Raw genomic sequence first — 14869 nt, forward strand, 5'->3', positions numbered from 1 at the left:
TTTTTTCATACCGCTAATAGTGGGTTTTTCATAGTTAAAGGGGGACCATTTAAAAAGCAGTTCAGATGAATCAAGGGCAACAACTTTATTTACAACAATTAAATTTGTTTTCTTAAAGCTGTTAATGAAACCATCGCTTTGAATATCCTAATGATTGATATATTTTGCTCAAAAAGTTTAAAAAAATCTCAACAATCATTAATATATCTGGCTCAAAAAGTGTTAAAAGTTTATGAATATTTTTTTTATTACGTAATATTAACATGAGAAAGCGTGTTATTTCTATACAAAAGTTTTAGTTTTATTTCAAATCGATTAGCTGGTAGTAACCAGAACCACTGCAACGCTGCTTCCTTTATTTCTTCGGCACACGTAAAACCATGTGTTCGGAGAGAATTTTTCCGACCTTCCAACACCCTCCTGTCGCATTAGTCTAGATCAGGGCTATGGGCCGATTGACTAATAAATGTGACATGTCGGTTGATATAATAATGAAATGTAAGTAAAACGTTTTTTTATGTCATTAACATGATATAAAAAATATAAGCAAACTATTGACCTTTTGAACATACAAATTGTTTTCTAATGCTCTTGTGCTCTTAATAGTAAAAACAAATACAGAAGTTATAAAAGTAATTTTTAAAACACTCTTCAACAATCTTATTGCTTTAATAATAAGAAAATTTGTATTTTAGTATCTCCACGCTCAACTTTCGATGTCTTATCATCGACAATAGAATTAATTTCACGTAACAATGAATTCGATGAAATTTACAAACCTGTTTGCGAAACAAACGATTCGGGTAAATTAATTACAGTTTTAATTGGAATGTCTGGAGTAGGAACTACTCAACTTGCAGCAAATGACGAGCGTTTTCAAAGAGTTGTGTGGAATGGATGCTGCATTCAACAAAATACGAGTTTCTATGATTAGCTCTGTCAGCTATTAGGGTTTAAAGTAAGAGATTCTCAAGGCGATCCGTTTGGTATGGAAGAAGTTTCTATAAAAGGACGACTATTTTGGAAGAGACCAAACATTATCCATTATTTACAACGTGGATAATGAAAGCACTAAGAATTTAAAAAAATCGGTCTCAAATAAACAAAACCCTTTTACTTGGGTTACATCGCAATCGAAAACATGGTTTGTCAATGTTGATAATTTGCACATTAATCTTTTCTCGCATCAAGATGCTTTTCTTTTCACGTTAACAAGTATTAAAACAAACGGTGACGAAAAACTTAAATAAATAAACAAAAAGCTCGGATATCAATCAGGCTATCTTTTATATAAACAACGACAGCGCTTTTTTGCAGGACAATTTAGATACTCTTTAGGAATATTAATGTATATTTAGAATATTTGATAAATCGCGCAATAAGAATGTAAATTATTCGTTTCTTGATCGTCTAGAACAAGACAACGACGAGTACGCGATGTATGAAATGACACAGCGTTTAATGTCATTGAAAAGGCAAATAAATACTAACTGAAAACCCCTTTATCCAAAAACTTTGTAAGAGTAGTCTTAAAACAAAACTAGTCATAAATATTTTTCAGCCACCAACCATATTACAAATTTTTCGCACCCTTAACAATTTTTAAAATGAAGTTTAGAAATTTAGAAAGTTGTCTAAAGTTTCTGTTGTATATAAAAGATATTTTTACCAGTGCAATTATATTCCTTCATCAATCTACTAATAGCTGAGTTTTTTTTCCGAAATTATAATAATATTTAAATTTTTATTTTATATTGTATTGAATTGCATTATATCGTATTGTGTAATATTATATATTTACTATATTATGCTATAGTGTATTATACTATATTGTATATTGACATGTTAATATTTAAAACTAAAAGTTTCAACAAACCAAAAAAATCATCGGCACAATAAAGTAACCATATATATAAACTGAGCTCTTAAATTATTGTCAGTAGCCAATTAAAAATAAAGTAATAAACAAAGCATTATTGAAAACAACAATTAAAGTCCATACAAAACCTCAAGTATAAAAAATTGTATAAAAATCAACACAACATTTGAATCAGTTTTTGTTGATAGCGCGTAAGTCATAAAATAAAAATTTTCTAAGAAATAAAAAAAACTTCATATTAAGAAAACTTTTTAAAAAATTTCAGAAAATTAATTTGAGAGTAAAAGTTGCTGATTTATAATATTGTTAAAGTTTCATAAAGTTTTGTACAACAAAAACTTTTTAAGCGATTAAATGGAAAAAAAAGTCTAAAAAATCACCTTTTTAACAAAAATTTTTAAATGAATAAATTAAACAATTTGAATGAAAGTAATAAATTAAGTTTTTAAAGTTCATAGTAGTTTAATTTATGAGTGCAACACATTTAGTAAATATTTCAAGGCAAAAAAACAGCAAGCGACATAAAAAACTATTATTATGATAGCAAATTATCATCACTCAATTCTGGATCAATGTCACTATCAGCAATTTTTGCTTCAGTTTATAGAGTTGTAGAACTCTTAATGTTAAACTGTGATATAGTTCATCATCTTCTTAATGCCTGTTACTTTAGCTATTACTTTAGCTTTCTCCGCAGAGTAGACTTTTTCTTTTCAGAGAATTTTGACTTAACTCTTCCATTAACAGTTAATAAACCAAAAAACAATGTTTATTAGTCAAATAAACTCCAGAATGAGTGCTACAGAGAGGGACATCCGAGGAATGTCTCGGGTAAGAGGCTCTGCCCCAAAAAAAAACAGATTTCTTGTTAAATAGGCGAGAGTCAACTTTAGATTTGCCTATTTAGACCTAGGTTTATACAATTAAAACGCCTAGGTTCATCTGGTATGTCAAGTTGTCTCTTGGCCTTTTTACAAAAAACAAGTATTGATTTACGCACCTTTAACAGAAACTCTGATGTTTGCTAGTTTATTTCGTTGTTATGGATACAGTTAGAAACTCCGTTTTAACTCGAATCATTGTGCCCATCTTCAAACAATATAAAACTGTGTAAAACTTTTTTTGCTTTTTAACAAAAGCGATTCATTTACAAATGTTAATTTGCAGCCACCACCATAAAAAACGTTTTTATTAAAACTTAATTTATCTTAATAACTTTGTGAAACTCGAGATATTTTAAATATATAAAATTATATTCAATCATGAAGCCATTGTGATTTTATTTTTAAAAATATGGAAGATTAAACCTTTGTTTCTATGCTATAATACTAGGTTGTCAGGAAAGTTTTTGTCGGTTTGATGTATGCCATTTTTGTCATTTAATTTTCTGATATATTCTCTACTGTCACTTATTATATTGTGTTCGATGCTTTTATTTTTAATATACTTCTTAACTTTCTCTGTTTTTTAAACAATTGTTATGAAATGTCAGTGGGCAACTTTTGGTCAATTTTCAGAGTGGCTCAACAGTTAAGGGGATTGTTTGGAATATGATTTCAAAGGTGATAGGTTGCAGTATAGAAAAGATCACTAATTAATCTTGACCAAATAATAAGCTTGCTTTGAAAGAAATTTAAAAAGTTTGGATTAGAAAAAATCTTTATCTCTTTTTAAAACATATACATATATATATATATATATATATATATATATATATATATATATATATATATATATATATATATATATATATATATATATATATATATATGTATATATACAATACTGTGAGTAACCCACGATTTTATCGTAAAAATATGAAGGACTTATGAAGTAAAAAAAAATCAGGTTTATAGACATATTATAAACAAAAATATCTAGATACCAAAACAATTATTACTTCGTATGTCCGTCTTTTGCGTTGATCACAGAAGCGAATCTCCTGGGAATTGATTCATATAAATTTGTAACGAAATTTGGTGGAATATTGTACCACTCTCTTTTTAATATTCGAAAGCATTCTTTGATATTTTTGGGGTTATATTCAGCCTTTTTATATCCAAATAATCCCAAACATGTTCAATAATGTTCAAATCTGGACTTTGAGGAGGCCAGTTCATTACTTCGAGAACTCGCTCCTCACGCATGTCCTGTAAATATTTTTTGGCCCCTCGGAAACAATGTTTGGGATCATTGTCTTGCTGTAGAATGAAATTAATACCAATTAGTCTCATTCCAGATGGTACCCGAGAAAAAAAAACCGGCTAATCCTGTTAAGTACTTAATAAGTTTCCTTCTAAAACTTAGTAAGTTCCTAACGAGTACTTACTAGGAACTTAGTAGGATTAGCAAGTTTTAGTAGGAAACTTAGTAGGATTAGCAAGTTTTAGTAGGAAACTTAGTAGGATTAGCAAGTTTTAGTATACTAAATCTTGCTAATCCTACTAAGTTTCCTACTAAAACTCGCTAATCCTAATATGAAATTAACTAAAAAAACTATTAACTTAACTATTAACTAAAACTATAGTTTTAGTTAATAGATTAGTTAATAGTTTTTTCATTTAATTTCATATTTTATTTAGGTTTTATTGAATTATTTGAGTAAAGATTTCATATTCACATTAGCAGGGTTATTTTTCAAGAAATATGTATGTTTAAGTAAAAATGTAAAAATAATTATTTTTCAAATCTTACTTAAACATAGATAATTCTTGAAAAAATAACCCAACAAATCTAATTTAACTAGTTGCCTTAGCAATGAGGACGCTTTTTTATAAAACAACAATATAAATAACAAATAATAAAGTGTTAGGTTGTTTAACTTGAACATTTAGAAAAATACAATAAATAGCAATGGTCAGTTCTTTTGGTAATTTCGCAGGTGCCAGTGGAATAATTGCACCCATAAGATTTGTCTTGATCTTTTATAATTGTATCTATAACGAAATTTTAAAAATTTAATAACATATATTTTCCAATAAAAACGCATTTTTAACTCACCATAATTTTAGAATGATGAAAAGGTTTCATTATCATTTCTCCATAGCTATATAAATTAAAAATATAAGTGTATACACACACACACACACACACACACACACACACACACACACATACACACACACACACACACACACACACACACACACACACACACATTATATTTGGGTTTTAAACATTACATAATTAGATTGTTAGGGTTGTTTTTTTAAAAAAATTTATGTAAGTGAAAATTGCAGTAGACACTTATTTGAAAACCAGCTTTAACAAATTACAAAAAAAAAGTTGTTAGGTTGTTTACCTATCTTTTAAAAAAGTAAAATGAACAATGGTCATGACCAACGAATAACTTACTACATAACTGTAGGTATGAAAATTTTTTACAGGGGCCAATTAAATTCCACTCAGATAATCTCAACTGTCTTCGTCTTTTATTCGACCATACCTGTATTTATAATGAAATATTTAAAAATATTATTGTAACTTGATATAATTGTAATAAAATATATTTTATAATAAAAGAACTTATTTAACCTAATTTTGGAATTTTGAATAGCTTTTCATTATCTTTTCTTTACTTAATATTATTTAAATCACAAAATGTAAATGCTATTAAAAAACAAAAATGTTTAAAATAAAAATTCAGTTTAAATTATGAACTTTTTCAATCAATTTAATTTTAAAAAAAAGGAAAGTTTTATTTACAGTTATCCAAAAACATTTAATAATTGTATCAAAAATAAAAATATTTATGTATATGTATATACATACACTCAAAACATTATTTACATATATATATGAGTGTATGTATATACATATATTTATGTTATGTATATACATACACTCATATATATATGTATATGCATATACATACACTCAAAACATTACTAGTTCCTCATTTAAATTCAATATGATTAATGAATAATTATGCATAAGTACATTACATATAAAGAAACAGAAAAAAAAAAAAAGTTACCTGAAATTGATTGATTGTACATGGTTTGAGAACTAAACATAATGTAAATATGTATATATATATATATATATATATATATATATATATATATATATATATATATATATATATATATATATATATATATATATATATATACATATTTACATTATGTTTAGTTCTCAAATATATATTATGACATTTACAACAAAAATTCTAATGTTAAGTAAATGTAAAACTAAAGTATAATTTGATATAAAATATAACAATATTCAATAATTTTATAGTTTGTTTTAACAAGGGAAAAAAATAAAAATAATGCTATATTTACCAGTAAAATATATTCTGCAAGAAAGTGATTTTAATGTTGATCAATTTTTAATGTCTATATATACATACATATCTATATATCTATATCTATATCTATATATATCTATATCTATATATATATATATATATATATATATATATATATATATAGAGAGAGAGAGAGAGAGAGAGAGAGAGAGAGAGAGAGAGAGAGACTGTTCAGTAAAAAGAAAGAGTTAGATTGTAAACAATATAAAATCATAAATAAAGACAAGAAAAAAATCAGAAATAAAAAAACACGTCACCATACGTATTATTATAAATCAGAAAATGATAGAATTTGTACTACAGAAGGTGCTAGAAAGATACAGAAAATGCTAGAATTTATATCGAGTTAAAATTAACATTTAAAACCACATTATAAATCATTAACAAACAAATCATCAATTAAATAGCAAGCCACGCAATCGTCCCCAAATGTTCTTGAGCTTTTCCACTATAGGATTACAAAAATTACTCAAACTAATGAATCTGAAAAAGCTGTTTCAGAGCTGACTTGACTTCCGCTTGAATAAATAAAAGATGGCGTATAACATTTAAAAAATCGTTTTTATTCTTGTTTTATTCTCGAAAACTTACTAGGAACTTACTAAGTATTTCGTTTAATCCTAGTAGGTACTTAGTAGGAACTTACTAGGATTAGCAGGAAATTCATAAACGTCACCTGCAGATGACGTTTATGAATTTCATTAGTCATGACTAATGGGAAACTTAATAAGTTTAGCCGTATTAAGCGAAAACTTACTAGGATTAGCCGTATTAGCAGGAAGTTAAACAGATTCCTAGTAGTATTAGCCGGTTTTTTTTTCTCGGGTATTGCATAATGTCTTAAAATTTCTTTATTCTGTTCTCCTCTCAGTTTGCCATCAGTTCTGATTAAATCACCTACTCCAGATGATAAAATACAACCCCAAACTAAAACAGAACCTCCCCCATGCTTGTTTGTTGGATGTAGACAATCAGGGTGATAACCCAGCTTTTAGCAAATGTCGTCGAATGCAAGATGAGGAAACATTTGTCCCAGTCGCAGCCTGAATGTCTTGGGCTAGCTCACTGGAGTTTTTTTTCCGATTTCGCAGAGACACATTTTTAAAATACTTTGTCATGTTTTGTTAGCTTTGGAGGTTTTCCACTTCGAACTTCATCCTCAAGAGATCCCGCGTTTTTAAATTTTTTTATAATTTCTCTAATGGCTATCTTTGAATATTTTGTTTTTTGGACAATTTGTCGTTGAGAATAACCTTCTTCATGAAGCACGATAACTTTTTTACACTCCAGTAGTGGAATTTTACCCATTTTATTACTTAAATAACAATAAAAATAATAATACAAAAGAAATAAAAACAACAACAACGTAAATTAGAAGTTTCGCTCTTAGAAAAACAAAAAATAATATTAAACACACAGTATCTTTTTCTACTATGAATATAAACACAGCGTTCTTTTTCTACTATGAATATAATCTTATCTTCCTTGCGAAACTCTTTGTTAATAAAAACTGTGTCGAGTTTAATGTTCATTTCATTAGTAGGTCCACCAATTACGCATTTCGATCCAAAGGATTATGTCATTAAGTGGTTTGGGAAAGGACATCGTGATGCTAATTTTAGGAATTGTGAAGCGCCGGCATTAAAGTCTATAAATGAAAGTGAAACATTTTGGAAGATATTCTGACCGAATTTTTTTTCAATTATTTAAAAAATTGGTAAATACAAAAAAATAAGACTTGTTTAAAAATAAAATGTTTAAATATATCATTGTTTTTTGATTGCTTAATGACGTTTGAGGTGAAACTCAACTCAATATTTTACGGTGACAGTCTCTTAAGAACATAACGGACCTCAAGTTGTTTTTTTAATATAGGCTTTTTACTATAGGAATACTCTAGGGATTTATAGTTCCTTTATTTAATCTACACAAAATAAGAAATCTATAATTTTAGGATAGGTGGGATGGTGATTAGAAAATATTAAAAACCATCCCACTACCTTTTTTTTCCCACTTCGAGCACTGTATATATATATATATATATATATATATATATATATATATATATATATATATATATATATAATACATTGTAGATATATTATGTATACAATGTAGTCATACATTAAAGTTTAATTTTGTGTTTAGGCGCTATATAAATAAATCCTTTAACCTCAGGAGCATCAAGCAAAGAGGTTGAGTGATAGCTGAAGAGATATTTTCAGCTTTTAAGAGATCGAAATGATGGACGAAAAGCTCGAGAAAATTGAAAAAACTCGTAGAATAAATAGTACTACTTCAAACTATCAACAGTATTTGTAATATTAAAAATTATTAATGTCGATTTGAATGGGAATAATTTTCAAAAAATACTTATTTATGCGTTTACCTTTTGTGCGATATCACATTTTCTCCAGAAATGGCTGATAATAACGTGCTAATTTATATTGGTTAAAAGTAACGGGTCAGTGCTGGTATCCGATAACGGAAGAATGCTGGATAATGATTCAGGATCATTGCTGGCTAGCAACACTGGCCCATTGCCCGGTTTGATTCTGGGCCATCATTAAATGACGCCATCGCGCCGTTGTCGTAAGTGAAACTGTTCAAGCATTGGGCCACTAACGGGAGGCTGTCTGGGTCTTCTTTTTTTTTAGTGTAATTATAAAATTTCTTATATTACTTCAATAGTTTTTGAAAAAAAGTCAGTTTCTGACAGTCATAATTTTGATTAAATACTCAAAATTTGGCAATTAATATTATAAAACGCATTTTCAATGTGAGATTTCAGTATTTTGGGGAGGCGGACGGCAACGGCTGCGAAAGAAGAGTCGAGAATATTCCCGCCTTTAATCAAACTTGCTGATTTTGCTTAACTTTGTTGATCTTTGTTGAACCGCAATGAAACAATCACAGTATTGTGGTGTTAAAAGCCATTAAATAATACATATAAATTTTTTTTTTTTAGAGTAACGTCAGTTTTTATTGTTTCTAAATTGTACAATACAATAAGTCAATCAAGTCAAAATTATCTAACTGGAGATAATCAATTCAAAGTTTTTTTACTATCTTTAGTTTTAAGTTGACAAAATATTAATGTTATTTCAATAAGCTTGAGTTATGTTGTAATTCAAACAATAATAAAAAGAGTCTGTTCAATGTTACTTGTTTTGAAAAGGAATATAAGAGAAAAAATCCAAATTCTAAATCCTGAAGTCTAGCTTCATGACATCTTGGTTTGATTTAATACCGGAATCATTGAGCCGTAGAACAGCAATCATGACAACATCAAAATCTGAATCTAAACCTTCTTTTAATGTTTTTGATCTTCCACATGATAATGTAATCTCTTTAATATTCCTTTAAATTCACATTGTTTCTATTTGTTAATTTTTATTTTAACTTATTCAAGTATTTATTACATATACACATACGTAAAAAATCCTTGTTTAAAGAATAACATTTTACATTTGGGTAGCATTGTTTTTGTCTATAGTTCCATTGTCTTGTTCTGCTAAAGAGTTCATATTGGTTGTAGAGACAGTCATTTAATCCCTTAGATCTGTTTGCTCTCTTAGTGTTTGGCCTTCAGTGTTAATTCAACTCACTGAGACATCTGCACCCTCTTTGGATTTCAATTGTAACTCAATATTTTGAGTAATGAAGACCTTTTCTCTGCTGACAATCAGTTTTGTGACAGATACGCAAAACACATTTTAAGGGAATCGTTTAAGAAACTAATCATTCCGAAATGGGTATATTCCATAGGAGATGCTTGAACTTGGGTTTCTCTCAATCTTCCTAAACATTTCTGTTAAATTGCACATATATCTTATTTTACCTGCAACATTGGCAACAGCTAAAAGCTCTTTCACTGTGCTGAAGAAAGCAAAGAACTTTCACCGTTCAACTTTCTCTAAGGAGCATTTAAATTGGCTTGTAATTTTCGATATTTCTGTTATTAAAATGTTTTATTGAAATTTGTAGCAACAAATGTGTAAATGATATTAATCATTTATACATTTGCTGCGATTAAGGCATGAAAAGGATGTCTGTAATTAAAACTGTCGCACCGAAACTTTAAATATCATACTGTCTTTACGTTACACTAAAATAGACAGTATAGTAATAGATAATCAGGAATAGTTGAAAACTAACATAGAATAAAAATACTAAAATGAAAAGAGTTTTAAATTTTACTTTCAAACGATTTTCAAAAATTTTCGGTAAAATTCTACGGAAAAAAGTTTTTTGTAATTTTTAACGACTTCATAAGATTTTAGGAGTTTAAAATATGGTGGTGTTGATAATAAAAAATGGTGACATGATAACAGATTGGTCTTTAATGTGATATTGAAATTTAGTGTAAGTGGTGAATGAAGTGAAAAATTAAATTGGGAAAAGTTTGTGATAAAGATGCAAAAAAACTGTGCTTACATTTTTGACTTTTCAACTTTTAGTGACTTAAAAAAAAATCTATCAAATAGATAAATACCAAAATCTATCAAAATCAATAAATGCAAAAAAACCTACAAAAAAACTATATTGTTTTGGTTTGTAAGTGTTATGATGAAAGATAATTATCTAAGAATGTTTGTAATATTTCATAAAAACAAGAAGTCATACAGGAATAGCAAATAGAATTAATGAAGTTATTGATAGAAGTTGCAAGATTGCAATCTTACAGGCACATTTCTCTTAAGTTTATAGAATGATAGTAGCAGTATCATCCTTATTCTGAATGATTCAAAAACCTTTGGGGGAGATCTGAAGATGTTGCTAATGACAATGGCGCTTTAAAAATAAAATTTATGAATTAAATATGAATGAAAAGTTTACTTCATAATGTTAAATAAAAAATTCCAAAACAAAGAAATTTAAAGAAGAATTAAATGTCAAAACTAAGCGGAAAAAAAATTAAAGATGAAATTGATAAAAGATACTTGAAAAAGTGTTAGAGAAAAAGTTAAAGAAGAATTTTAGAGAAGAGACTTAAAGAAGAATTGTAAAAAAGACGTTTAAAGAAGTTTGTCCTAAGAACTGGAAGAAAAAATTTGAAGAAACTTAAAGAAGAAAATTAAAAAGGAAGTTTAAAGAAGAAATGTAAAAAAATATTTGAAAAATAAATTAAGAGAGAAATTTCGAAGAATTGAAGAAAAATTTTAAAGAAGAAAAATAAAGTTGAAATTAAAAGAAGAATAATAAAGATAAAATAAAAAGAAGAAATTTAAGAGCAATTATAAAAGAATATATTTAAAAAAGAATTCTAGAGAAGAAACTTAAAGAAGAAATGCAAAAAAAAAATGTAAAGAAGAAATTTAAAGTAGAAACACAATTTCTTTTTCCCATTATGATTTCTGTGATTTCAAGATTCCAGAGATCTCTAGCTTGATTAAGCATTTTGATTCTGGAGTTTCCACTTAATATAGAAAATGAGGTTTATTTCAAAATCCTTAGCAAAACATATTTGAAAATTTGAATTTATTAACAACTCAAAAGTTGTAAAAGACTTTGGAATTTCAAAGTATCCTTAAAATATTTTAACAACATGTTTTAGATATCACAAAGGTACAGTTTCGATTCCCAGAAAAAATGTACTCTTTGATGCAGCCAATATTGAACCAAATAGACTTTTTTAAAACGCAATTAACAGGAATAATTCTTAAATTTTGTTAATCTGTTTGACCTTCTTTGAGGAATATTTAGCATTATCGGCTAATTTAATAAACCTAATAAACATAAAAAACAAACGTAAACACGTGAATCAAAGTTTTTGGCTCATGTGTTTACGTTTACGAACGTGTCAACGTTCGATTACACTGCGTCACAACAATTTTGTCTTACGCTATTAAATGTAATATTTTAAGTGCGCATTGCGAAGAATTTTTTTTTTTCATTCATGAAAAAATAGTATTTTTGAAAATATTGACAAAAACTTTGGTTTTGTAACCACAGTTTAAAAACGTTTCTTACTCAATGAGACAAAAGAGATGAAATTTGCTAATCTTCAAACAAACGCACTGCTGAAAAATTTCTTAATTTTAAATCTAATTCTTAATTCTATTTTTTATATTTATTGGTTTATACATATATAATTTTAAATGCAATCCTTATCTATTCTTCCTATTGACTACGTAATTGGGCATCTTTTGCTTTTATATTGTAAAAATTTGTGAATGGAATGTCATGTTAATAAGGCTCACGGCGCACGACTATCGGTGGAATTGTATTTATGTAAAATGCGCTCGACATTTTCTGTTTCAAGAATAATTAGACGATGTCCTATTGTAGTTTTTTATAGTCTTTTTTTATATTCTAGAATATCCTGAATGTATATATTATGAATATTATGAACATGTGGAAACAATTCAAAAATTTAATATTCTTTCGCTCACCAGTATGACATAATATTGCACAGAAGGCTGTTTGTGAAACAATTAGCACATTCCCTTATGAAAAAACACCTGACTTTCCGAGCGAACCTTCAGAACATGCCATCAGATGTGTGCAGGAGTGCCTAAGATACGAGTTCGAGAAGAAGCGGTTGAGCGGTTGGCTCAAAGTTTTAGTAAATGTCGTCCGTGCGCAAGAGAATGGAAGAAAACCTCAGCGTCAATGAATCCCCACAAATGCCCGACATTTACATGTAAGCGTCACTCTCTGTGTGTGTTGATAATGTGAAAAGAAATAGTGAATCCAATCCTAATAAATACAAAGCATTTTCTTGCGATACATGTTTGATATAGGTGCATTTAATATTTGTTTTATAAATGAGTTCATTGACTTTTTTCATTGAAATATTGTTCTTACTTTACTTACTTTAATTAGTGTAAAGTAGCTCTAAATCTGAAGAAAATAATAAATATTTGCTGTAATCTGTAAAATGTAAAATTTAAGGCGCGCCCCCGCTTGTATTAAAATATAATGCGCGCCCGCTCGAAAGTTGAGCAAAATGTAACCTAAATATTTTGTGGTAATATATTTACCATTACTTAAAAAGATGGCGAGCGCCATTTTTGCACGATTTGTTTTAAATTAGTTAAAAAAAAAAAAAAAAACAGCTTACATTAATTATGAATTTCTGTCAATTATGGAATATTTTATTGACGCTTCATAAACTCTTAGAATAACGGCTTTGCGTTAACGCTGCAAAACATGTTTATTACCAGTTAGTTACCATTGCTTTGATGTCAGGATTTGTAATTATGCTTTAGCAGTTTGAAACTCATGCGCACTAAAGAGAGGATGGAAAAGGAAAGAAATGATAATCATAGATTTGAATTTGTACTTGACTTAAATAAATTATTTATTTGAACGATGAAAAGTGAGAGAAAGCCGTCATCCAAGATGCACACTATTTTATGAAAAATGATTCAGCCATAAAATTGAGATTTTTGATTTTTTTTTTATCAATAAAAAACCGGGACCGGGAGTTAAATTGTATTTACATGACGAATGATAATATTTCAATTAGTAAGACTTGCGACAGTTTTGTAAATATGAATTTTACCAACAAATCAAGAACATAGACAAAAGTTAATTAAAAGATAACTGTCAAAACCTTCTTTAGCGAACCATGACTTAGAAGTCGTAACAAAAATACTAAACGAGCTTGAAGATAAAATTCATTGCCCTTGCTAGAGGATAATTCGTCTGACTTTTTTTTCCCGTGAACTTTGGGAAGTCAGATGAGAAAACTTTGGAACAAATATGTTCCTTCGGCTTTTCTTTGATCTTAATGAAATATCGTAACGTTTCGGGGGGTTTATTAAACATTGCGCCAAAATTTAGTTAATTAAATTATCAGTACTATTCAGAAGCAATATGTAGGTACGTGCGTATCTGCGATTTACGGCACCGATTCTAAAGATAAAATCTGTGACCATTTTTTCACCGCGTGCTCGAGGTAGGTGTCGTATGGATGGATTTTTCTCGTCTTTTTTTTGGAATTTTATATTGACTTAGATAATATTTTAAAAGTAGAGTGTTGTTAGTTTACTGTAATTTGCTTTTTTTTTGCACTTACTAACTTTTTTAGTGATTTCATTGCTATTGAAAACTTCATTCCTGTTCTGGAAGTGAATTGACATTGAAGGAGTGATGGGTTTTTTTTCTAACTTTTGGATCAATTTTATATATCTATTTTCTATGTACCTGCCAAATTTCATTAAAAAATAATGACACGCTCATATTCTATTTTTCCACGCAGTAAAGGTACCAAATATTCTTCTGTTGTAGAGGTTGGGGGGGGGATTCACAATTATGAGCATTTTGTGTATTTGACTTTTTTATTCATTAAAAAATTGTTTTTTTAGAAAAATGAAACTTTATTTAAAATAATGGTGATTTTTTAAAGTATTCAAAACGTGATTTACACACAAACACACACAAAAAAAACCATATTCTGTTATTAGTTGAATAAAAATATAACCGAGGCAAAGTAATGCGCTATAAACTAAACAATGAAGTTCAATTATAAAAGCACCGTAAGCCGAACGCTAATTTTTTAGGTTGGTTGCAGTTTTCTTAAGCATTCCTTATAATGAATTTTTGTCACTTAAATGGGCATAACTTTTAGTGGAATCATTAGTTTGTTATGAAATTTTCACCATCGTAATACTGATTTAAAGCTCTTTACAAAGATGTATAATAATTAAATATTTGAATAGTTTAAAAAT

General features: G+C 28.1%; 1 protein-coding gene and 1 long non-coding RNA gene across 2 annotated transcripts in view; one reads left to right on the forward strand and one right to left on the reverse strand.

Moving 5' to 3' along the window:
* Positions 1–1391, forward strand: part of LOC149876800 (uncharacterized) — a 41971-nt gene extending 40580 nt beyond the window's left edge. The window contains exon 7 of the mRNA XM_090075128.1: positions 696–1391. Within this exon, the coding sequence (XP_089931254.1) occupies positions 696–934 (239 nt within the window). The 3' untranslated portion in view covers positions 935–1391. The remainder of the gene's footprint in view (positions 1–695) is intronic.
* Positions 1392–4680: 3289 nt separating this feature from the next.
* On the reverse strand, positions 4681–5892 carry LOC149876805 (uncharacterized). Its single transcript, XR_016448572.1, has 4 exons — positions 5856–5892; positions 5234–5324; positions 4880–4925; positions 4681–4815 (listed from the first exon to the last, which is right to left on the reverse strand). It is a non-coding gene; the product is annotated as an uncharacterized LOC149876805 (long non-coding RNA).
* Positions 5893–14869: the final 8977 nt, after the last annotated feature.

This window comes from Hydra viridissima, unplaced genomic scaffold (genome assembly GCF_058129835.1).
Source record: "Hydra viridissima isolate aposymbiotic clone 2 unplaced genomic scaffold, HvirCarnegie_v1 scaffold_18, whole genome shotgun sequence".
Taxonomy (NCBI): domain Eukaryota; kingdom Metazoa; phylum Cnidaria; class Hydrozoa; order Anthoathecata; family Hydridae; genus Hydra; species Hydra viridissima.